General features: G+C 36.8%; 1 protein-coding gene across 1 annotated transcript; it reads left to right on the top strand.

Annotated features, from left to right (window-relative positions):
• Window positions 1-470: 470 nt before the first annotated feature.
• sepsecs (Sep (O-phosphoserine) tRNA:Sec (selenocysteine) tRNA synthase) lies at window positions 471-20,992 on the top strand. The gene is made up of 11 exons (XM_067422248.1): window positions 471-869; window positions 3,215-3,369; window positions 4,083-4,201; window positions 4,334-4,492; window positions 5,102-5,255; window positions 5,830-5,932; window positions 6,018-6,147; window positions 7,834-7,925; window positions 12,132-12,225; window positions 15,731-15,821; window positions 20,548-20,992. The coding sequence occupies exons 1-11, from the start codon at window positions 756-758 to the stop codon at window positions 20,780-20,782; spliced, it is 1,446 nt and encodes a 481-aa protein (XP_067278349.1). The 5' UTR covers window positions 471-755; the 3' UTR covers window positions 20,783-20,992.
• The last annotated feature ends 5,304 nt before the right edge of the window (window positions 20,993-26,296 follow it).

Below are 26,296 nucleotides of genomic sequence, written 5' to 3'. Positions count from 1 at the left end.
TGCAGCATCCTCACATCCGAAAGCCTACTAGTCGGACTCTTTCTTTATGCATACAGATGTAATGACGCTTAATACATGCTCGAATTTAAAAACCACTTGTAACACTCAAATTATAACACATTATTACCGAATCAGGCTGGAGAGTACTTTTGCTCAATAATTTATTTTGGATAATTTTAACGAAAATTACAGACTGCAGCTTTAAGAAATGACAATAATTTATGCTTCACGTGGGAATAAAGGTACATTTTATAATGGTTACTGTTCTGAAATAAGACATGCGGCCGATTTATAGACAAATGCAACCTTTGGAGCATGCAACCTTTGAAATGAGACAATGAGACAAAATTTATAATACTAAACTAATATTAATGATAATATAAAGTTGTTTCTATCTATTGACTGCTGCAACAGTGCATGAGTTCGCTCGCTGACGTCGAGGACCTTTATTTTGAAATATGGACGTCATTAAAGGGGAGGGGTTTCGACCTGGAAGTAAACAGTACACTTTAAACTGATTTGAAACTCATGCTGTCTCAGAAACATTAGAAAATGTTTAACCTCACATCTGCTTATCTGTAGTGTAACAGTCATGCAAGCGCAGATTACTGAAACCACTGTTTAGACATACGCAGTGTCACGCAGCAGCTGGTCGTGTCGGCGGCACATTAACATTACTCAGCACCAGCACGCGCTTGTCACTGACATCGCAAATATATTCACCCGCAGAAGCGCGCTTTGAAGACTCAAGGGACATGAACAACGAAAATTTCATCCTGAGCGAAAAATTGGTTTCACCCTCATATGTTCGACAGGGTCTGCAGGCTCGTCGCGGTCATGAGCAGCTCGTCCGAGTGCTTTTACAGCAGGTAACGTTAATCACTGTATGATTGAAAGAGACCTAGGGTCTGCCATGACACTCTTTTTACTCTGGAATTTTATAGTTATTCAAAAAAAGCAAATAAAAAAAAGCATTAATGCCATGTTGAGCACATTTGTATTGTCTGATTTTAATTATTAATTGCTGTGTGCACAAAGTCCATTGTTTTACAAAACGTATTTGCTTAATATGTTTCTTTTTTATTATTATAAACGTGTGTCTGTGAACTGTCATGTGATGCAAGAAAAAATCCTTGCAGTTCCCTCATGACCGACAACCATTGAGAAAATGTACACTTCAGCATACTTTAACAAAGAGTAGCCTACTTATTTCGGATATATACTTTTTATACTAAGCAGAGGCGGAGAGAGTACGTTACACAGCTTCAATACTTGAGTAAAAGTACAGATCATAGGTACAGATACCCCTTGCTAAATTTTACTCAAGTACACGTAAAACCCATACAGCCAGAAAGTAGTATGCTACTTGTTTTTAAAAGTACTTGAGTATCAAGAGTACAAGAATACATTTTCTAAATATTGCAACTGTCACAGTGCTTACATTTATTTACAGAAATGCCCTACATGGAGTTATAAAAATGTTAATAGCTTGGAGAATGTAAAAGGTCAAGTAATGTTCATCTCCATGTTGCTTTATTTAACATTCCTCACTTGCCCACAAGGCAATAGCACACCTGACAACGCTCTGACAAACCTTTGTCAGTGTTTTAATGGATTTGTTTCACCCACATTTGAAGCTGACTGTGTTAAACACACCACATACTCAAGAACATCACGGGTTGGCACATTCCTTCATCCATTGTTTCGTCCATGGTTTGGTCTCTTATCTAAATCTGACCAGGGAGTTGACTTTAGCGGAAAGCTGAAGGTGATTGCTTGTAGGCTGTCCCAATCAGTGGCACTTTTGAGAGGGAAACAACAAATTGAGGATTTCCGTAAGTTTTTTTTAGAAGTAGTAACGGGTACTTACGGTTATGATTAGAAATATAGTGGAGTAAAGAGGATAATATTTGCCTCTCAAATGTATTTGAGTAAAGTCATGAGTACCCCCCAAAAATGATACTCGAGTAAAGTAAAGATCCCTCAAAATTGTACTTAACTACTGTACTCAAGTAAATGTACTCCATTACTCTCCGGCTCTGATACTAAGGACATGTTAGTGGCAATTAAATTAAAATATATTAGTTTAAATGTACATTAAATTCATTATAGATGCAAATAGAATTTTTTGACCCAAGTAGTACATCTTATAGTTTCAAAATTCTTCTGTCTTTGAAGTATGGTTTTAGTGTATTGCTGAGTGTACTGACAAGCTTTTATGGTAAAATACGCTTTAACGTCATTCTGCTGAAACTTGTATTAAATGCATTTGCAATTAAACATTTGTAACAATAAAGTAAGTTGCAAGTTACATATCAAACAATTAGACGCATAAAAATAAGTGTACTTCATTAAAACACCCACAAAAATTAAAACTAATTTAAAATGTACTTTAAAATAAGATTTTAAATTTGACATTATTACAACGTGCACTTTTTACAAGTGTATTTTAGTGTGCATCATGAAAGTGTTCTCTTTAAAGGGTTAGTTCACCCAAAAATTAATATTCTGTCAGTAATTCCTCATTCTCATGTCGCTCGACACCCGTAAGACCTCCGTTCATCTTTAGAAAACAAATGAAGATATTTTTGTTGAAGTCCGATGGCTCAGACAGGCCTTCATTTGACACCAATGTCATTCCTCTCTCAAGACCCATAAAGGCACTAAAGACGTTGTTACAAAGCTCATCTCACTACAGTGGCTCTACAATCATTTTATGAAGCCACGAGAATAGTTTATACAAAAAAACGAAACAATGACTTCTAGTGATGGGCCGATTGCAAAACAAAGATTCGAACCATTATGAATCAGTGTATCGATTCATGATTTGGAAAACATCATTGTTTTATTTAATTTCATGTGCTCTCATAATCTTTGATCAAAAACGTTATCCTCCTCTCCCCCTCCGAACGATATATGTTCTCTTCTTGACGTGTGTCTAAATGCGTGTTCATGACGTGTGGAAATAAATACCCTCCACAACTGGCATTCAGATCTGCCTCCATTTAGTAGTAAGCAACACCTAACTACCTACGATCTAATCAATTCCCTAGGAACAAAATCAAGAATATTTTGTTCCAAAAGCAGTTTGACTCGGGAAGGAAAAGACTATCACAACTTCTGTTTTAATGCCGGCTTTAAGCATGTTTTTTTTATTATGGTGGTAGACACATAAATGAGTGCTTGTGACTGTTAGAATTCTTGTTTCTTGTAGGGCAAATGTCCAGAGGAGGGATGGAGTGAAAGCACCATAGAGCTCTTTCTAAACGAGCTGGCCGTCATGGACAGCAACAACTTCTTAGGGAACTGTGGTGTGGGGGAGAGAGAGGGCAGAGTCGCCTCCAGCCTGGTGGCCAGGAGACATTACAGGTTGGACTCAATCTCCGGAAGCTATTCTGTTACTCGAAGTCCAAACCTACTCCAGTCCACATTTAGCATTTTTATGAACAGTACTTTTGTCATCTGTTTAGCATGTCTTAGAAGAAAGGATAAAGAAAATAAACTTACCATTTTTACTTTTGGATTTGCTTAAAGTATCGTATTGTGAAATTAGTATTGTGTATCAAACCGAATCAGCACATGAGTGTGTTGTTACTATTATTTAAAGTGCCCTTAATATGCTTTCTCAGATATGACCTTTCATGTAGAAAGAGTAGACCAATCACAACAGACTGGACCATCTGACCAATCAGAGCAGAGTAGACCAATCACAACAGACTGGGCCATCTGACCAATCAGAGCAAAGTAGACCAATCACAACAGACTGGGCCATTTGACCAATCAGAGTAAAGCAGGCTTGTGGAAAAGAGGGGTTGAGAGAGACTGAATCCTTGATCAAACTGTTTCAGACACTGTGAGAAGAGGTAGTGCTGCAATGTATATAATAAGAAAATTCAAGTGATTTTTTTTTTTACCTTGGATGCATATAAAGGTATTGGAGGAGACCACCAAAACAAAGCTAGAAACCTTTAAAATAGCATAATAGGGGCACTTTATTATTAAGAAAGGACATTTTCGAAATATATATTTTTTTGACAAATAAGCTGGCTTTTACTGTAAGATTTTGGTGTTTTCCCCCTCAGACTGATCCATGGCATTGGCCGATCGGGGGACATTGCTGCTGTTCAGCCTAAGGCTGCTGGTTCCAGCCTCTTGAATAAAATCACTAATTCCGTAGTTCTGGATGTGCTGAAATTTACAGGTACTTTCTGTTATGTTTCATTAAACAACGTGTTTGATAATGGGTTGCATGACTAGGCAGAACAAACAAGCAAACAGCAAGCCCTCAGTGATCATCCAGTGTTTTTGTGCATTTTTGTAACTGTTTTCACAGGTGTTAGGAGCGTGTCCTCGTGCTTTGTGGTCCCCATGGCGACAGGAATGAGTCTCACGTTGTGTTTCCTCACCCTGAGACACAGGAGGCCAGGAGCGCGATACATCCTCTGGCCTCGCATTGACCAGAAGTCCTGTTTCAAATCCATGGTGACTGCTGGTAAGATTCAGGGCCAGCTTTCAATACAGCCCACCACAGAGAAAACCTGTTTTATTTTAGTGTCATTCATATACTATTGTAATATATATTGAATTAGCTTTATAATTAATTAGAATAGAATTAGAATCATTAGAATTAAGTAATGATGCAACTTTTGATCTTAAAACCGTAGAAGTTAATGTTGAGATTAAAATTAAAATAATAATACATGGTGTCTTTCTTCAAATGCCACCAAATAATATTCATACTTCGTTACAACTACTGTCACAATGCCATAAAAACAAAATATGGGACCCACTTTATATTAAGTTTTAAATTATTTTGATACAATGAACTTATGTACAATACATTTTCTTTTTTTTATTGCACATATCTAAAATGTAGCTACATGTAATTTCTGTAAATACATCTACAATACAATATGACCAGAATAAACACCATTGTACCTAATATTAAGTACATTGTAGTTGTAAGACACCAAATATAAAGTGGAACCCGAATATGTCACAGTTGACCATAATGGTGCTTTCCTTTATGTTAGTGAAGAAAATTATTTTAAAATGGACTCTTTTAACTAAAATACATCAAATGTTTTCCCTCTTTTGAAAGGGTTTGATCCTGTGGTGATAGAGAATGTCTTAGAAGGAGATGAGCTGAGGACAGACATGGAGGAAGTGGAGAGGAAAATTGAGGAGTTGGGTGCTAAGAACATCCTGTGTGTCCATTCCACAACATCCTGTTTTGCACCACGTGTCCCTGACAGGCAAGTTAAAACTAATGAAAAGAATGTTTCTTCACTAAAACAAATCTTTAGCCTGATAAGTTTCTGTAAGCATGTAGACAAAGTTTAAAGGAAAAAGAAAGGAAGAAAAAATTAAATGCCTAAGCTGCAAGAAAATTATATAATTATATATAATTTAAATAAATCCAATTCTTTTTAAAATTAAAATCCTGGAAAAAGTATCACTGGTTATGAAAAATATTAAGCAGCACATTTGTTTCAAACACTGATAATAAATCACCATATTAGAATGATTTCTGAAGGATCACATAACACTGAAGACGGGAGTAATGCTGCTGAATATTCAGCTTTGCATCAAATAACATATTTGACATAACATATTTGAAAGTATATTAAAATAGAAAGCCAATATTATTATTCACAATATTACAGTTTTTTTTCTTCTGTATTTTTTTAAATAAAATAAATGCAGGCTTGATTAGCAAAAAGAGACACCTTTCAAAAATATAAAAGATAGTAATGTTTCCAAACTTCATAGTAATATTTCCAAAATTTCAACAGGTACTTACTCACTTTGTTTTGTTTCTTTTTACAGGCTAGAGGAACTTGCTGTTCTGTGTGCAAAGCATGATATTCCTCACATAGTCAATAATGCCTATGGAATGCAGTCCTCCAAATGTATGCACCTTATTCAGCAGGTAACTTACTTTTTCTGTTTAAATTTACTACAATAATTTACTTGATTTAAATGAAACCAAATGTGCTTCTGATGTGGTTTTATAGGGGGCTCGCATTGGGAGAATCGATGCCTTTGTCCAAAGTCTTGATAAAAACTTCATGGTCCCAGTTGGTGGTGCCATCATCGCAGGGTTTGATGAGAACTTCATTAAGGAGATCAGTAAGATGTACCCTGGTATGCATATTTTCATTAAACAGCAAATATGTTGTAAATGAGCGAACTTTTACAAACTTACCCCTGCTAAATTTAATAAAATAACCTCAAAAAACTGCATCCATCCATTTTAAAAGTAACCGACACGGCTCAAGGACATCCACAAGCATTCTGAAGCGAATCAATGGGTTTGTGTAAGAAAAATATCCGTTTAACATGTTAAAAGGAAAAAATCTAGCTTCCAACTGCCTTGCATATTCAACTTAAGGAAAAGGCGTAACTGCCACGATGATGACGCCAGATGTAGCGCAAGAGTTTTGAACTGCGAGAGGCGTTACACTTTCTTTATAAGTTGAATAGGGAAGGCGGTTTGCCAGAAGCTTGGTAGTTTACTTTATAACATGTTAAATATGGATATTTTTTTTACAAAAACCTTAAGAATTTTTTATTATTAAGATGCACTTTTTTTGGCTTTAAATTTTGGGCTGCCAATCACTGCCATTATAAAGCTTGGAAGAGCCAGGATTTTTTAAAATATAACTCAGATTGTATTCGTCTGAAAGAAGAATGTCAAATATACCTTGGATGGCATGAGGGTGAGTAAATTAGGGGATAATTAAATCTTTTGGGTTAACTATTGCTTTAAGATAGTTCTGGAATAAAATACATGTTTGAGCTGTTTTAACTGAAAGCAACTTGCACTGACATATGTCCAAAAATATGTGGAATGTTGTTGTTTTTTCAAGATATACACCAGTAATGTTTTGTTTTCCAATGCACATTTATAAGCCCTGTCTGTAAAACCAGGCCTTAATGTCTTAAATCTGCATGCATTCTGAATACAATACAATACTAAAATACTGCTATCCCTTCAAATATGCTGAATATTTACAGTAAAATGTGGTTTGCCTGAATGTGCATTTTTCTATCCATACAATAGTACTCTATTTATTTCCTTTTGCACTTACAATTTCTCTAGAAATCTAGAAAGAGTTTTGTTTGTGCAGTGTGCCACTTCACAAATGCTCTCTGCTGGCTCCCACACATCCCTCCCACTTTTTTCTGCACTGCAGAGGAATTCCCAAACACTCCTACTACTATTGATTCACTGAGTGTGCTAGAGTGAGTTACGGTAGACAGGGGGAAACGCTTGTAATTTGGTCCATTGTTACTTCAGCTCTGCTGCACTGATTCAAAATGCTTGACAGTGACTCCAGTAATTTACTAAAATACATTTTGATTCTCGTTTTCAACTTTTAAACAAGTGAATATTGCTTGTGAAATGATTTTACTGCAGAGATGATCAAATGTTAAGGATATGCAATACTATTGGGGAATAAACCAGTATTACAATACTGGTTTATTCCCCAATAAACCAATTCCCCAATAAACCAATACTGGTTTATTCCCCAATAAACCATCTAAATGCAGAAATAAGCATGTATAATTAAATAAGGAGAAATAAGCATCCAATATCAGTCAATGCCAATACATTTTTTTTTTTTAAATCTGATAACGGTACTGATATATCATGCATCCCTATTTTGTTTGTACTTGACTCTTTATGAATTGCAGTAAAGTGTTGGAAGGACAAGCATTTCTTTAATGCATTACAATTTACTTTAATGTTTTATGAATTTACTTCAAATGCAGTACTATTGGAAGTTGTTGATTTTGAAGTCATTGAGATTATCTGCTCTTGTCCAGGTCGAGCTTCGGCTTCCCCGTCTTTAGACGTCCTCATTACGATGCTCACACTGGGGGCCAGCGGCTACAAGAAACTTCTTTCTGAAAGAAAGGTAAACAATGAGCTGCTGGACTACATTTTTCATGACTTCCAGTTATAGCTGCACAGTATCACTGTTAATTTAGTATTATTTATGTGCTGGTTTAGTTTTTATTCATATTGTGGTTTGGCTTTTATTTTTATATTTTGTTATATAATTTTATTAGTTTTAATTTGAATTACTTTTTTAGTAACTTTATATGATTTTTTGTATTATTATTTTATATATCATATTTATAGTTTTAAGGTTTAATTTCAGTTTTACTGAAGCTTTTTCTTAACTTAGAATTATGTATATATTAGTTTTTATTAAAGTTAAATACATATTTTTATATTAAATTTTTTAGTAATTTTCAGTTTTAGTTTTATTTCAGTTAGTAATTGTGGTACTTCACATTTCCTTTTGTATTTCAGTTAGTAATTGGGGTACTTCACATTTCCTTAAGTTTGAGGCAACAATTTTAATTTTCATTTATTTGAAAGGTGCAGTAAGCGATTTCTGAGAAACACTGTTAAAAGGGGACCAGAACGAGCACCAAAACACATTTTTTTGCCAATCAGCAGTAGGGGGCGTGTCCACTCATGATGGGGGAGGAGAGAGTATGAGCAAGAGCGATTTGAAGAAGGACTGTAGAAAGAAAGATGGCTGAGAGACATTACAAAAGAGAAAAGGTCAGAGGAATATCACTGGGAAAAGAAGGGTTATGATCAGGCAAGAGATATGCTGTTGTTATGATGTTAGCTATAGTAACAGAACAGTGTCGTTTAGGGATGCCACAATTCTCAGTATAATATTGAACCATTTGGTAAGGCATTCATGGTTCAATACGTACTTGTGAATAGCGTTTTTTTCTGGTTTTGCATTAATTAAAGGGGGGGTGAAACACTCAGTTTCAGTCAATCTCATGTCAATCTTGAGTAACTATAGAGTAGTATTGCATCCTTCATATCTCCGAAAAGTCTTTAGTTTTATCATATTTATAAAAGAAATATGGGCTGTACCGAGTCTTTCCGGAAAAAACCGAGCGCCTGGAGGCGTATCGTGTGGGCGGAGCTAAAGAATGACAAGCGCGCAAAGCGGTGACGTCCTCAAGCGTGGAGAAACCCATGCTATCTCAGCTAATACAGATAATGATCCACAATCAAATCTGAGGCTGAAATAAATTGAACAGGAGAAACGGCAACTTCAGGACGTCCGTCTCTGTGGTATGTACTGTATTTAGGGGCCTTTGTGTGTCTTTACGCGCAGTTTATGAGGACATGATTTGGTTTATGGACTATTGTATGTGACTAACGTTAGACCTTAGAGGTAGCAAGCAAAACGGTTTTGCACGTCAGAGTCAGTGTAACAGAACAACAATGGAGTAACCGTTAGCGCATTTGAATGATGAAGCATGCGATCGTATCGTTTACTGATGTTTATGACGGTAGCCAATAGCAGAGACATTTGATGTTGATTTACTCACCGGCTGCTTCCAAGGACCGAACCTTTATCGCTGGGACCGCTCTGTCAAAAACACACTTCTTTGGTATGATTTGGTGAAGTCCTGTGACAGCAGTTACCGTGGAGATCCACTTTGCGACGCGACTGAAGCGATGCCTTGAAGCTTCCCGTCATTTCTGCGTTCAAATCGGTTCAAATGCAGCGCTGCCTTCCCGGAATGCTGTGCTGAAGCGTTGAAGTCGCTCGACGTCACCCATAAGAATAAAGTGGAGCGCGGCGCGTCATAAGTGTTCACGGACGACTGGATCTGCACCTGAGAGACTGTTTACGCCATGCATTTCCTCTCTCTCCCTCTAGTTACGCGCGCGCGCACCCTACCGGGATAAGAGCACGTACGGCCCATACAAGGACCTTCCGCTCTATTTAACGTCAAGTAGACCCATACTCGAAAAAAACTCGCCGAAACTTGTGAGAAACCGGAAGGAGTATTTTTAACACAGAAATACTCCATCAAACGTCCAACATTAGTTTTTGAAACTTTGTCTATGTTTAGGATGGGAATCCAAGTCTTTAAAGGTGTAAAAAGCTCAGTATGCATGAAACAGCATTTCACCCCCCCTTTAATGATTTATTTTTCTCTACGCGCTGATATGAGCAAATCTCCAATCATATGCACTGTAGTTAGGTTTTTTTTAGCGATGCTTGAAATGCTGGTGTCAGAGAGTTATACTCACAGAACACTATAGTTATTCACAATCACGGAAGTTCAGTATTTGCATGCGTTTTAAAGCCTTGCCGGTTAAACTTTTCATTCGCATACTTATCCACTGTTTTACATGCACTAAGCGCACACACTAAAAGCCTGTCAAACACACGTGATTAATGGACAAAGTAATCTTACTGCACTAATACTGTCAAATACACAAGGTTAACGTGTATAAACACAGTCGGTTATGTCTAAAGTGAAAGTAAAATTGTGTGTGTCTATATACGAGATGCGAGCAAGTCTTAAATTGACAGCAGCACGGCCTAGTGAACACTTGTCCTTAAAGGGACAGTTCACCTCTAAAATGATGTTAATAAAACAAAAAAAGACAACGAGAAAATCAATCACTGCTCTTGAATAAAAAACAACAAACTTTAATACAGTGGCTTTTAATCAATGTATATTGAAGACTATGTAGTTTTAATTTCAGCCAACATTTATTCATTCCATTTCATACTTAAATTCTACTGTACATCTCTATCTGTGAGATGCAACTGTAAATCTTTATATATATATGTATTAAATATAAAATTAAACAGAATGAGAATATGGATCCATCATGCCCTGTTACCACTGTGCAGGTGGTGGTGGGGGTGGTGTAATGGTGTGTGGGATGTTTTCATGGCACACTTTAGGCCCCTTAGTGCCAATTGGGCATCATATAAATGCCACAGCCTACCTGAGCATTGTTTCTAATCATGTCCATCCCTTTATGACCACCATGTACCCATCCTCTGATTCCAGCATGATAATGCACCATGTCACAAAGCTCTAATAATTTCAAATTGGTTTCTTGAACATGACAATGAGTTCACTGTACTTAAATGGCCCCCACAGTCACCAGATCCCAACCTAATAGAGCATCTTTCGGATGTGTCACGGGAGCTTTGTGCCCTGGATGTGCATCCCACAAATCTCCATCATTTCTAAAGAATGCTTTCAGCACCTTGTTGAATCAATGCCATGTAGAATTAAGGCAGTTCTGAAGGTGAAAGGGGGTTAAACTCAGTATTAGTATGTTCCTAATAATCCTTTTGGAGAGTGGATATGATCTTGTTTATTCTATATTCATTTTTTTCTTAATTTTCATCATCTTTTCGTTCATCATCTTCACATTATTATGCTAAAACTATGATAAAGAGACATCCTTGCATTGTGTTATGCTTTTTAGGGGCAGAGCAACGAAGGAAAGAGTGTATTTTGTTTTGGTTGATTTCAAATATCAGCAGTGTTCCTCAGAAATTGCTTACTGCACCTAACAATAAGTCATTCTGTGGTCCCCTTGGAGGAGTCCCCCTGGTTGAGAACCACTTGAAGGTGGGCATATTGTCCCAATGAGACTCCAGTACATGGAGGAAAATACCATTAGCCATCATGTAATAAGGAACTTAAGAGGATATCGATTTACTGCAAATGTGTCCGGATTATTAATAATGTAAAACATCATAAAAAATCATAAGATGTTCTCTGTGGTCAGTCTCAGATTTGGTGGTCTAACATATTTTAGCTAAAAGAGAAAGAATATGTGGATTTTTTTTTTCAGTGTTGTGAGTGGTTGCTAGGGCATTGGTGTTTGTTTGCTAGGGTTCTCCATCTGGTTGCTAGGATTAATTTAATTTGCATAATGTAGGCTTTTGCATATAATGAACTGTCAAAGACAGCAGGTCATTGTCTCTGTGTTTTATTACTGTCTTACTAACAGCGTCATAATAGGGGACCGTAACCTCTCACAGTTCATTTGTAATTGATCCCAGTGGTGGACCACAGCGCAGCCAACACAGCTGATTCTGTTGACGCAATTACATTACAGCTTCAGATGGTAAAGCAGGCTGCATCTTTGCCTGGAAAGGAGTAAGCTAGGGTGGCTGGAGAATGAAGCAGGTGGTGGGTGTACTATAGGCCAGCAGACACAGAAATGCTACATTAGCAGAAAACAGAATGTAAGACTGCCTGGAAAAGCTATGTAAAGTGGAGAGCTATTTATAACTGGAGTTCTGTATGGCCTGCAGGAGCTGTACAGCCACCTGGCACAGGAGCTGAAGGCTCTAGCCGAGAGGCACGGGGAGAGACTGCTGCACACGCCACACAATCCAATATCACTGGGTGAGGAATGATACATAATGTACTGTATAGTGCAATGCCATATGAGCAAGAGGGCTACTGCTGCTTTTATCCTCCTGATTTTATCCACATGATATTTTAGTGAATTTCTCTGACAGCACACGTCAAAGTTTTAAGTCTGGGTGTCCTTTAAAAAGGGCTTCCCAGCGATATCAAATGTTTGGAGGTTTCACCATGACAACAACAACTCCTTGGTCTATAAAAATGGTTGACATTTTAAATTTAGTGATGGCACTAATTATGATAATATTTTTTAATTATCATTTAAATCTGACTATTTTTCAACCTTTTGCCATAAATCAACATTTCAGGTCAAATCAAATATTATGGGGTTTCTAGTCAAAATATGACTGTTACAAAACAGGGCATTGATTTCATACATGTTCCCAATAGAGCATGTTTATCAGACATTTGGGAGACAAATAAATAGGGAAAGAAATTTTATACATCAGTAATTCTATGACATTTTAGATATTATAATGAAAATGTTGCCAATTACTAGCCCCATTATTACACCTCTTATTTTCATTGCATGTTGCCCCAAGAGCACATTAATATTCAGACTATATGCAGTTTCTAGATGCATTGTATTGAATGGCACTACCCATGTATGGCCATTTACCCAATATTGCATAAAGTAAAATGGCATATCAGTTCATTTCATTATATAGAGTGGGTATGGAAAGTATTCAGACCTCCTTAAATGTTTAACTCTGTCATATTGCAGCCATTTGCTAAAATCATTTGTTAATTTTTTTTCTCTCATTAATGTACACGCAGCATCCCATATTAACAGAAAAACAGAGAATTGTCTTGACATTTTTGCAGATTTATTAAAAAGGAAAAGCTGAAATATCACATGGACCTAAGTATTCAGATCCTTTTCTCTTATTAGAAGCACCCTTTTGATCTAATACAGCCATGAGTCTTTTTGGGGAAAGATGCAACAAGTTTTTCATACCAAGGGTTTAAGTCAGAGCTCAAGCTGGGCCATTCAAGAACAGTCACAGAGTTGTTGTGAAGCCACTCCTTCGTTATTTTACGTGTTTGTTTAGGGTCATTGTCTTGTTGGAAGGTGAACCTTTTGCCCAGTCTGGATATCCCTGTACTTGGCCGCATTCATCTTTCCATCGATTGAAACCAGTCGTCCTGTCCCTGCAGCTGAAAAACACCCCCACAGCATGATGCTACCACCACCGTGCTTCACTGTTGGGACTGTATTGGAAAGACGATGAGCAGTGTCTGGTTTTCTCTACACATACAGCTTTGAATTAAGGCCACAAAGTTCTATTTTGGTCTCATCAGACCAGAGAATCTTATTTCTTACCATCTTGTTGTGTTTTTTTGTAAACTCCATGTGGGCTTTCATATGTCTTGCACTGAGGAGAGGCTTCCGTCGGGCCACTCTACCATAAAGCCCCGAATGGCGGAGGGCTACAGTGATACATGACTTTCTACAACATTCTCCTATCTCTGACTGCATCCTTGGAGCTCAGCTACAGTGATCTTTGGGTTCTTCTTTTCTGCTCTTCTCCCCCAATAGCTCAGTTTGGCTTGACGGCCAGCTCTAGGAAGGGTTCTGATTGTCCCAAACGTCTTCCATTTAAGGATTATGGATACAACTGTGCTCTTAGGAACCTTAAGTGGAGCAGAATTTTTTTTGTAACCGTGGCCAGATCTGTGCCTTGCCACAATTCTGTCTCTGAGCTCTTCAGGCAGTTCCTTTGACCTCATGATTCTCATTTGTTCTGACATGCACTGTGAGCTGTAAGGTCTTATATAGACAGGTGTTTGGCTTTCCTAATCAAGTCCAATCGGTATAATCAAACACAGCTGTACTTAAATGAAGGTGTAGAGCCATCTCAAGGATGATCAGAAGAAATGGACAGCACCTGAGTTCAATATGAGTGTCACAGCAAAGGGTCTGAATACTTAGGACCATGTGATATTTCAGTTTTTCTTTTTTAATAAATCTGAAAAAATGTCAACAATTCTGTTTTTCTGTCAATATGGGGTGCTGTGTGTACATTAATGAGAGAAATAATTTTCTCAATCATAAAAAAAAAAAAAAATTGGATAACAATAGCTTTAATAACAAGTCAGTGGGCAGTAGATGATTTGGCAATGCCTGCTCTCTCCTCATTTCCACCACTCTCCTTGGTCTCTTTATCTTGCCATGTCTCTTCCCCTCCTAAAGTTGAGCTTTGATTAATAGTCTTTTCAGTTTCAGTTATTGTCCGTGACAAAAGTAAACATAGGGTAATTTGTTTTATAAATCACTTTCTTAGACATGTTAATTTACTGAAGGCTATGAATGCTAGGTAAATAAGTGTACTAAATGTATTCATAATATATACAAATTCACAATTACTCTTATGCCTAATATGATGAACAAGGCTTCATTAATATTTCTTGTCTGCTCACAATGATAGTTACTAATTACATTACATGAATCATGTAAATTATAGGCCTATTTCCAATTAAAAATTACAAAATTAGATGAAAGATAAAGTGTATTAGTTTGCTTGATTATTTTGTGTCTTTTAATTGTATTATTTTTTTCCAGTGCACAAAAATGCAACTTTATCATTACAAATGTGTAATTACAAATATATTTAAATGCCTGACATATACTTTAATGCAATTTCGGCCCCACTTTATATTAGATGGCCTTAAGTACTATGTACTTACATCAAAAAATAAGTACAATGTACTTACTGTGTTCAAATTGTATTGCAAAGCACTTTTGCTGATATTGAGGTGGATATGGGTAGGGTTGGGGACAGGTGTGGTGATGTGGGTCAGTTTAAGGGTAGGGTTAAGTGTAAGGGAAGTGCCAACTGTATAATTACAAATGTAACTACAGAAATTAATTACAGGCGTAATTACATGCTGGCATTTTTAAAATGTAAGTACAATGTAAAAACATGTATGTACACAATAAGTGCATTGTATCAAATGATTAATTACAATGTTAGTACATAGTAGTTAAGGCCATCTAATATAAAGTGGGTCCGCAATTTCTATAGAAAGTTGTATTTTAGTTATATAAATTCTTGTCAGTACATTCAGCAGTAGACGTTAAGCATATTTCAAAGACAATATAAGTATACAATTACATAAAAATATGTACTTAAGTCCTACTTAAGTGGGTCAAAAAGCACTCTGAAGTTCAGCTGTGTAATTTAAACATGAAATAAGTGTCTGAAAATATTACATTCAGATCACACTTAAATATATTATTTTAATGTATATTATTTTCGTACTAAATACTTTTTAAAAAGTATAATAAACTGCACTTCTTTTTCACAGGGAGCAGCATTGTAATGTAATTTTTATTAGTCGCATGATTGCTTGTATAAATGCCTAATGTATAATGCTTCATATTGTCTCTTCCATTGTTTTTCAGTTTTCAAACTAAATCTAATGTACAAAATTGAAGCAAATGTATGAAAATGTGTTTATTGTTGTTCCCTGTGCACTACAGCTATGTCACTGAACCATCTCCAGACGCACAGTAATGCAGCAGTCACTCAGCTGGGCTCCATGCTCTTCACCAGACAGGTGTCTGGGGCCAGGTGAGCCACTGTTCACTGCCGCCTTCTGGTATATTTATATATTCTGTCCTCTAATTTATCTTCAAAGCAAAAATTAGAAAAAGTATAGTGGATGTGAATTCAGTCTCCTCAAGTTCACACAGATGAGAACTAAATGTGATGAACTGCATGCCCCACTGGCTCTGTTTACACCTGGTATTGTGCCTTTTGATCGATCAGATCACAAGTGGACCATAGGCCGTAAAAATATATGGACGATGCGACTTCATCCTGAACTTATTTAAAAAACGATCACTTGAAATGAAATCATCGTGCTTATATCTGCCTACAATGACATAAACTAACTTTGGGGGGAAAACAAATTGAAGTGTAATTTGATTGTTTACTTTGCCTCGCGTCCATGAGAGGGGTGCAGCAGGCTTGAAGTGGACACGCTAAATACAGGCCCTGCTTACAGGTGTAAACCAACTGTGCCACACAAATCCTGAAAAGTGAAGCCAAAGTGTATTGATCGCCCCCAGGTGACTGGATGCAGTATAGTTCATATACCCTGCCCTCTCCATTACATAGACAAACAAAACAATCAAACATTTCATGTCATGTTAGGCAGTTTAATCACACTGATATCATTTCAAGTGTTCGTTCTTTAAATAACTTTAAAAGTTATTTATGGCTATAAAAATGGGGGTGTGACGTTATGGTAGACAGCTGAGATTGACAGCTTCTCTGAGCAAAGTAGTCACTGAGGCACCAACGGACATTCTTTGGAAGAGTTTGGACCTTTAATTTAAATTTCTACATTTCTATAACTGTTTATTTCACAAAAGGTTGTTGATTTAGGCAGGAATGTGGGCGAGACCTTAATATCACAGTTCCACTTCACGCTCACTACTTCGCAGACTCTGCTTCAAGACTCGAGACCTAAGATGTCAGCACTATATTTGGACACTGGTGGCTTTACTTACTTCAACGGAAGAAAGTCAAGGCGCGTCGTCCGTCTCATTTTACAGTCTATGGTGTAAACGGAGTAAAACATTTTGATCTTGACCACTTCCAACTGGATTGCTTTTATAGTGTAAACACTCATGTGGTCGAATGCATTCGAACAGCACAAAAGACTGCCTACTCTCCTCCTGCTGACCTAATACGTAAACATTATGGGAAGCACGCTAGCTAGATGGGATTTAAACTTTGTCAGCTAAAGACCCAAGTTTGCTTTGAAGACGTAAAAAGTACCAAGCACAATGTTCTCTCACTATTCCTGATTTATAACACACTCACAATGTTCGGCATGGTCTCGGCTGTCAGAGCAGAAACAAAAGCTGATGCACTTTGTGGTTTTCTGCCATCTCTGGGCAGAAGTGGTTGAAAGTGGACAAAAGAGACACCAGGTGTAAACGCGTATGTTTCTGCCTCGCCAAAACGCATCTTAATACCAAGTGAAAACGGGGCCAATTGACTGGTGTACTGTAAACAAGCTGACTAACTCAATATTTTTCATCCCAAAGCTATCTCTATTTTTGGTTTGCACTTTATTGTAAAGTATCCTTGTTACAGTGTAATTTCACATTTCATACTTTTATAATAATTTACTACATGCACTTTTATAGGGTTGGGATTAGTTTGTTTTAGTGTTTCAATGTAATCATGCATAATTTATTGTTTTTACTGTAATAACTACATGCAAAGTGTAACAAGGACACTGTAAAAAAAGTGTTACCATATTCTGCTGGGCACTAGATGATCTGCTGTAATATTGATGAAACTTTCTTTCTGCTGTCCACTTGCATTATTTAAATGGGAGTCATTCTTATTCTCAGGGGTTTATCTTGTTGCATTATCCTGTCCACCTCCTTTTAGTCTGTCACAGACTGTGCACTATATCTCCGGTGATAGATGTGCAATGAATAAATGTGACATGATAATTTAAGACTGAACCAAATGTCTGAAGTGAATTTGGAGAGAGCTGTGTAAAACTCTGAATTGGCTCATGTTTTGTTTTTGGCTTGAAAGAGACTCCGCATTAATCTTTTAGAGGACCAGTTTTATTTATGATTGTTGGTTAGAAATTAATCATTATAGAAGTAATTAATACGATGGCACAACTAATTGTAACAAGTCTTGAGAACTTGTGTTGACCAAATAACATTAGATATGGTACATCTTAGTTCGGTTTGTGCATTCATCAAAAATATGTTTGATACTCAGGAAATCTTTAAGAAAAGACAGATTAATGTATAAAGTTTCATTAGTAATAAATTATGGAGTAACTACCATTTCGATACTACTGAAAATGGTTCCATCATTCATCCTTGCCGGCTTGCATCATGTTCGTCAATAAAGAAAAGAAGTTTGGCAGGACATGATGACTCTTCCTTGGATGACTCTGTTGTAGACCTTTTTTTGTAGAAGGATTCTTGGTATAGCTAGTCATCCATACAGAAAACCATAGCACAAGGACATAAAACATGTTTTAATCTCGTATGTCATTTATTTAAATATTTGTAATTACACATTTGTATTAAAGTTGCAATTTCGCATACGTTTAAAATATATTAACTTTATATTTTATTATATCGAATAACACAACCGCCAAAATTATAATCATGTACTTTCCATGTGCATTAGTAAGTTAAGTCAACACATCAAAACAAGTGTACTTCTTTAAAGCGTGACAAAAGATTACTAAAGCAATGAGTTAACGTACTTTAAAGTAAAACTTTTAATTTGACATTATTATAAAGTGCACTTTCTTAAGTGTGTTAAGAAACAGTTCTTATTTTATTTATTTTAAGATGTCTTTGTTACAATGTAATTATACATACATTATATACATTTAAGTACTGAGTAATGATAATTAACTACTTTTACTTACTATAGGGTTAAGGTTTGGTTTAGGGTTAGTTGCATATAATTATGCATAAATTATAGTTATCACTACAGTAACAGGCTCCTCTAACAATAATGCTGAAATAAAGTTTTACTGAACATAGTCATGAAAGTGTACACTCTTTAAATACACTTACAGTGCATCCGGAAAGTATTCACAGCGCTTCACTTTTTCAACATTTTATGTTAAAGCCTTATTCTGAAATGTTAGATCTGGGGAAGGGTACAGAATAATGCCTGCAGCATCGAAGGTCCCAATGAGCACAGTGGCCTCCATCAGCTGTAAATGGAAGAAGTTTAGAAGTTTCCTAGAGCTAGAGAAACTTCCAGAAGAACAACGATCTCTGCCGCACTCCACCAATAAGGCCTGCATGGTAGAGCAACCAGACAAAAGCCAGTCCTCAGTAAAAGGCACATGACAGCCTGCCTGGAGTTTGCTAAAAGGCACCTGAAGGACTCTCAGACTATAAGAAACATTGGTCTGAATGGCCAGCGTCGTGTCTGGAGGAAACCCAGCACTGCTCATCTCCTGGTCAATACCATCCCTATATGAAGCATGGTGGTGGCAGCATCATGCTGTGGGGATGTTTTTCAAGTGCAAGAACTGGGAGATTAGTCAGGATCAAGGGAAAGATGAATGCAGCAATGTACAAAGACATCCTTGATGAAAACCTGCTCCAGAGCGCTCTGGACCTCATACTGTGGCAAAGGTTCTTCCAAAAGGACAACAAGCCTAAGCACACAGACAAGATAACAAAGGAGTGGCTATGGGACAACTCTGTGAATGTCCTTGAGTGACCCAGCCAAAGCCCTTACTTGAATGCGATTGAACATCTGAAAATGGCTCCGCACCGACACTCCCCATCCAACTTGATGTAGCTTGAGAGCTGCTGCAAAGACGAATGGGAGAAACTGCCCAAAAATAGGTGTGCCAAGCTTGAGGCTGTAATTGGTGCCATAAACAAAAGTATCGGGCAAAGGCTGTGAAATACTTATGTACTTTTTATTTAATTTTTTTATATATTTTTAAAAAATTCAAATAAACTTCTTTCACATTGTCATTATGGAGTATTGTTTGTAGAACTTTGAGGAAAATAATGAATTTAATAAATTTTGGAATAATTTACTTACAAAATGTGGAAAATGTGAAGTGCTGTGAATACTTTCCAGATGCACGGTATGTTAGTAAACACATAGAAACAAGTGTACTTCTTTAAAGCATGATTATTAAAACAATGAGTTATAACGTACTTTAAAGTCAAACCTTTAATTTGACCTTATTATAAAGTGCACTTACTTAAGTGTGTTAAGAAACATAGGCTTACATTTTATTTTAAGATGTCATTGTTACAGTGTAATTATACATTTAAGTACTGATTAATAATAATTAAATACTTGTACTTAGGTTTATGGTTAGGATTAATGTTTGGTTTAGGGTTAGTTACATATAATTATGCATAAATTATAATTATTAATACAGTAACAAGTCCCTGTAACAAGGACACAGAAATAAAGTTTTACCAAACATAGTCATGAAAGTATATTTTCTTTAAATACATTATGTGGCCTTTTATTTCATTAATATAATATTATCTGCTATAATATAAACTAAATATGAAAATTGTTATTTTCAGTCAACTTCAATCACTTGTACAGATGTAAAGCATGTAAGATTTGGGTAGCACTTTATTTTACAGTCCTTTAGTTATTACAATAACTGGGCATTAACTAGGTTCTAACCCTGAACCTACCCCTAAACCCAACCTTAACTACTGAGCAAAACTGTGATGTTTTTGTAGGAGAAGCAATGCGGAAATGGATCAGATGGCATGTTCATTCATGCAAAATTTTGTTGCAGGGTTGTCCCACTGGGTGTGGAACAGACAGTGAGCGGACACGCGTTCAAAGGATTCATGTCACACACAGATTCTTATCCCTGCCCGTACCTTAATGCAGCCTCTGCTATTGGAATAACCAAAGAAGATATAACATTGTGCATCAAGAGACTCGATAAATGCATCAAGAGCCTTAGGAAAGAAGCCTCTGCAGAGAAGAGTGAGTCACTATCTCCTACTGAAGATTTGAAAGACTAAACAGTCCCCTAATGCTCTGGTTGAAAGAGTTGCTTACATAGGATTCATTTTTCATAACTTGATATGGTGGCAATAGCCTTGTGTGTGAATGTTGATATATCAGCACATGGCCACAAATTCATCCGTTTGTTTCCTCTGTGTGTTTAGACTTGTGTTTGAAAGCTGTGTATCCTGACGGACAATAAAGACATGTTATTTCATAATTTTAAATCATCTGGTGCTGTTGTCTTTGTTTTTTTAGAACATCATTGTGCTTGAAAATACAAATGTAAAGTGAATTCTCTGTTCCAAACAATATCACAACAGATGAAGACAATTCACTTAAATGTAATGTCAATTTTACACATAAAGTAGTCTCTTGATGTTCCAAAACCTACAATTAGTATCTGCAATGTATTCTTTTGTACTTGGGTAATATGCACATTCTCATCATTCACTTGGAGTCAAGCTAGTGCTGTACTGCACTTAACATTATTAATTAAAATAAATATTAAGCAGTATTCTTATGAACATTAATAAAATATTGTAAGATTTAACTAAATTTGATGAAAAAAATGAATAGATTAATAAGTTAAAATAATGCGGACCCTATACTGACACTCTTAAAGATACTTGGGTGCACAATCTACTCTGGAAAAAAAATAATTAAAATGCACATTTTTCTTTTTGCAAGTTTTTGCATGCAGCTTTTTAAAGTAAATTTCACACATGGAATTAAGTACTAAGTTAAGTAAAATTAACAAGGAAAATAAGTGATTTTAACTAGGGATGAGTGCATCGATATGAAGTATTGATACTGATGTGAGCATCGAAAAGTATCGATACTCAAAAATATCGATACTAAGGTGTTTTTTTTGTTGTTTTTTTTACCATTCATTTAGTTTATTTAAAAATATAATTTTATGCATACAATACCAATAACCTATATTACTGAATAATTGTGTAGTATAGAAATATTTTCCTGCTCATCTCAACCATGATCTGAACGCACGCAAATGCTGCAAGACAGAACCAATCAATCACAGAGTGTTCTTACACTGATGACACTTTATTTAAACAGGGCTGCATTTTCCAAAATTTTTATAAACCATTGATGCTTTTGAAAGCGCAGCCCAGAACAATGTTCACAATGTTGCATTTTATGGGTGCAGCATTCTATCACTGGCAGTCCCTTATGAAAATGAACCATGGTTTATTTTTTTTACTACAAGGACCGTAGTTCAACTAGTGGTTTCCACAAAAAGTAAGCATTTTAAATGTGTAAAAAATATATGATCTAATAAGTTGCAATTAAGGCATATTGAATGTTAAAATGCCTTATGTGGGTATCTTTACCCATTTTACTCTTAATAATTTTAATAATTTAATAAATGCAATGGTTTAAAAGTTCAGTTTAGAAGTATTGTATCGTATCGTGAAACTGGCCTTGAAAGTATCGGTATCGAAAACAAAATAAGTGGTATCGCCCATCCCTAATTTTAATTTAGCCAGTAGCCTAAATGGTTGAGGAATTCTTACTGTTTCTCCTATGCAATACTTAATACTCACTCAGACATTATATCTGAATTAAACCAGGCTTTTAAAGTGTATGTTTTACTTAGAAACATCCGAGTAAATAATACAATAGATATCTACATAATAGAAGTATCCCGACACGTGAACACAGAGACCTACGTGGTACACAATACTCAGTGATGATAACATTTGATGGATCGTTTTGAGTATTAATGTGTCATTTTGTGTAAAAAATGAACTCCAAATGTAACAAAATGGCAAGTTACTAAACCTAACAACAAAAACAATGATAAAACAGTTGTAATGTTGATATTTATGCTTTCATATCTACAAGCTTGACTTTAGTAGTAATACAGAATTTACTTCATTTAAATTCTTGCTTGAATTAACTTACTCATGTAGAAATTATATTCGTTTATACTGTAGTATTTACTTCACCACAAAATCATTTTTATCTCAGAGAATCTATGGCGTAACATCTTAAACCAGGTAAACTCCTCTCCCACATGTGCCAGTTTAATTTAATACAGTTTAAATAATACTATTCAGATCCCACTTAACCAATCCCTAATTTGTCAATTATTTTCCTGACAGGAGCGCCACCTGCAGCCGTTGCAACCATTCACCTGCTAGCCACCTACAGATGTTTTGGAGCGGACTGCAGCTGGAAACTTTTCGTTTCAGTGTATTTGACGCACTTAAAAAAGCTTTCAACTCTAATATAAACCCTGATCCCTTGCTACCCCTCTTTGGGGTTTCCTCTAGACCTGCTTTGACAGCCCAAGATCGCAAGGTTGTAGCTTTTACTTCGATCCCAGCCAGACGGGCTATCCTTCATCCCTTTTAAGTGGATGGATGCTTCTCCCCTGACACCTGACAGGTGGATACAGGACATGTTTGACTGAATTAGAGTTGAAAAGTTAAGATGCTCACTCTCTGGCTCACCTAAATGTTTCATAAGACTTGCAATCAATTTTTGAATTAAATTAAAGGCCTACATTGCTCAGCGGAAACTGACAACAAATACTATTGGTCAGCATCATTTGACCTTTTCTCTTAGTTTGCTTGGTTCTTGTCCATTTTAGGGATTAATAACGGACATTGTCTTACTGTTTACCTTGTCATCAATGTATTGTTCTGTATAGTCACATAAAACACTAATAAAAGATCTGGAGTAATCATTTATGTAAAGAATGGAAATTAATTCTGTACAATGATCAGCGTTTAAAGTGTTAACACAACACAATAGTCCAGCATTTTTAAATAACATCTGTTCAGTGACGTGCCAGAGAAAGGTGCACAGTATCTGTTTTCACGTCAGAGGTGTTGAATCAGCTTCTCATTCCATGCTGTAATGCATTTTATATGCAGTCCAGCAGTATTTCTGTTAAGGATTTATGTCGGATCAGCTTCTGCTGTTCTCTCACACTCTGTCATCTTCCTTCGCTGATCCCTCCGCTACACACTATATCCATATTCCGTCTGTTCAAATAGCTATGTCTCTTAGTGATACATTCTCCTCTTGCTGTTTATCTTACTGTTTTGCTGACACAGAATTTTTCCTTCCACTTAAGCTACACTTATCCTTGTCCTCCATTCATCGATCACCCTGTTTATGACTTTGCTCTTAAAAGTAGGGTAGGCATTTTTTTTTTTTTCATGAACACTTTTTGTTATACTGGTTGAAAATTATAACAATCAATAATAGAAGTGGACTAAAATGTACAGTAGAGGCAAAACATATTTAGTCACCAATTGTGCAAGTTCTCCCACAAAAAGGGAGGCCTGTAATTTTCATCATAGGTGCACTTCAACTATAAGAGACGGAATGAGAAAAAAAATCCAGAAAATCACATTTAATACAGATAAACATTCCTATAGATTTAATCAGATCATCACCACATTTGGTCAGTCTAATCTAAAGACCTTAGCGATGTTAAATTGTGAAGATCTTGAGTATTCCCTGAAGGGCATGTCCGTGGCGGCCTGATAAAGTTTGATGTTTGATCATGACACCGAAAGCTGTTTTAAGTCAGGCATACCATGTCCGATGGGCCCCAAACTTCACGTTTGATAAGAGTCCTGGGCTGAAGACATCTACACGCCAATATTAGTTAGTCATAGTGCCACCTGCTGGCAACAGGGAATACACTAATTACACTGTAATTCTGTCACATGCCTGTCCTGTCTTGTGTGCACTTGTGGGTTTTGTTATGTTGAGCATGTGCTCGTGTCCCTGTCAGTTCCCTCCCCCTTGTTATCTGATTATTGGTTAATTTGCCCCACCTGTTCTCCCTCATTATCTGCCTTGTTTGTTCCCTTTATAATCTCCTTGTGTTTGTCAGTCTGGGTTGGATCCTTGTGTACTGTCTACGTCTTCCGTTCCCCTGTGACTTCCTTGTGGTATGTGTTCAGTTTCAGTTTATGTGTTTTCTAGTTACGTTTTCCCCCTCGTGGGTTTTTAGATTATTCTTCTTGCACTTGAGTCCTCGCACCATTTCCTTTGTGTGTACGTGACAGATTCTGTCACGTACACACAAAGGAAATGGTGCGAGGACTCAAGTGCAAGAAGAATAATATATTTATTTATAACAAATAAAACATAAATGCAAAACAAAACCCACGAGGGGGAAAACGTAACTAGAAAACACATAAACTGAACACATACCACAAGGAAGTCACAGGGGAACGGAAGACGTAGACAGTACACAAGGATCCAACCCAGACTGACAAACACAAGGAGATTATAAAGGGAACAAACAAGGCAGATAATGAGGGAGAACAGGTGGGGCAAATTAACCAATAATCAGATAACAAGGGGGAGGGAACTGACAGGGACACGAGCACATGCTCAACATAACAAAACCCACAAGTGCACACAAGACAGGACAGGCATGTGACAAATTCACTCCTTGAAACATATTTAAATATGACATGAAGTACCAAACATGCTAGAAACACATTCAATCATACAACACTCAGCTAAGTGCTAATGTGTGCGATTTACGCCACGAAACAGGAAGTTGTTGTAACTCAGGCAAACAATGTCCAATCTGTCTTGAACTTCACACATTTGAAAATAGTCCTGGCCTGAAGACAACTACAAAGCAACATTTAGTTATAGTCAAAGCCCCACTTTCTGGCAGCAGGAAATGTGGCACATCGAAGTGACTTTGCTATATTTCTCCTATATTTAACCGCTTAATTGCATGTCGCCCTCTATTCAGTGTTTTTCCTGAGGCCACCGGGTGGCGGTGTTCCCAGGTGCGAGGGCCCTTTCATCGCTGCTTGCAGCTTTAAAGGCCCACTGAAGTGCTTTGAAACACGCCGCATTATTCAATGTGTTGATGTAATTTCCCCTGAAACGGCTTCAGCTGTTAGCAGCTCCTCCCCTTTTTTGAAACAGCCAATAGCGTTTCGTTAGTATACCATTTGACCAGAGTGCAAGAGCGGACCTTTCTGTTTGGTAAAGCCAGTTTCCTCTAACACTGTTTATCATCATAATCTCCTCCATATTGCTTTGAAATGCAGCATTCTGTGCAGAATTAAAATGGGTCGATATGTTTGTTGTCTGCGCCGACTCGCGCATATGATCCGCGCTGCGCTCTCGTGTCTGTAGTCTAAATTTAGACCAGAACCGTTGGGGTGTGTGCGCTGCTGTGGTGTGTGAAACTAACGTGAAAACAGACTTAATTTGCCTCAAATTAAAGCATATTTACACTGAATGGTTTCCTATCACATATATAGTGTGCTATGTGCCTTTCACCATGTAGAAATTAGTAAATGTGTGTTAACAACTGACCGATTTCAGCCACAGCTTCAGCAGCGTAGGGGGCGGGCTTTAGATTCTAGAGAGCATTTTTATTGGACAGAAGATTTGACGAGAAAGTCTGCGGTGATGTCACCAAAATCGGAGATTCGTTTTAACGGAAATAGGAGACTGTAAATTTTGAACGCTTATCTTCTGAATGCAAATTTTTTTATAGTTTTGGAACATAC

Source organism: Pseudorasbora parva, chromosome 1 (assembly GCF_024679245.1).
Source record: "Pseudorasbora parva isolate DD20220531a chromosome 1, ASM2467924v1, whole genome shotgun sequence".
Classification (NCBI taxonomy): domain Eukaryota; kingdom Metazoa; phylum Chordata; class Actinopteri; order Cypriniformes; family Gobionidae; genus Pseudorasbora; species Pseudorasbora parva.
The sequence above is the reverse complement of the archived record's forward strand: the minus strand, read 5'-3'. Positions and strand labels throughout refer to the sequence as shown.

Coding starts and splice junctions, on each gene's coding strand:
- sepsecs (XM_067422248.1), top strand. CDS start 756: ATGAACAACGAAAATTTCATCCTGAGCGAAAAATTGGTTTCACCCTCA. Junction 4,493..5,101: donor CAAATCCATGGTGACTGCTG/GTAAGATTCAGG, acceptor CTCTTTTGAAAG/GGTTTGATCCTGTGGTGATA. Junction 5,256..5,829: donor GCACCACGTGTCCCTGACAG/GCAAGTTAAAAC, acceptor TTCTTTTTACAG/GCTAGAGGAACTTGCTGTTC.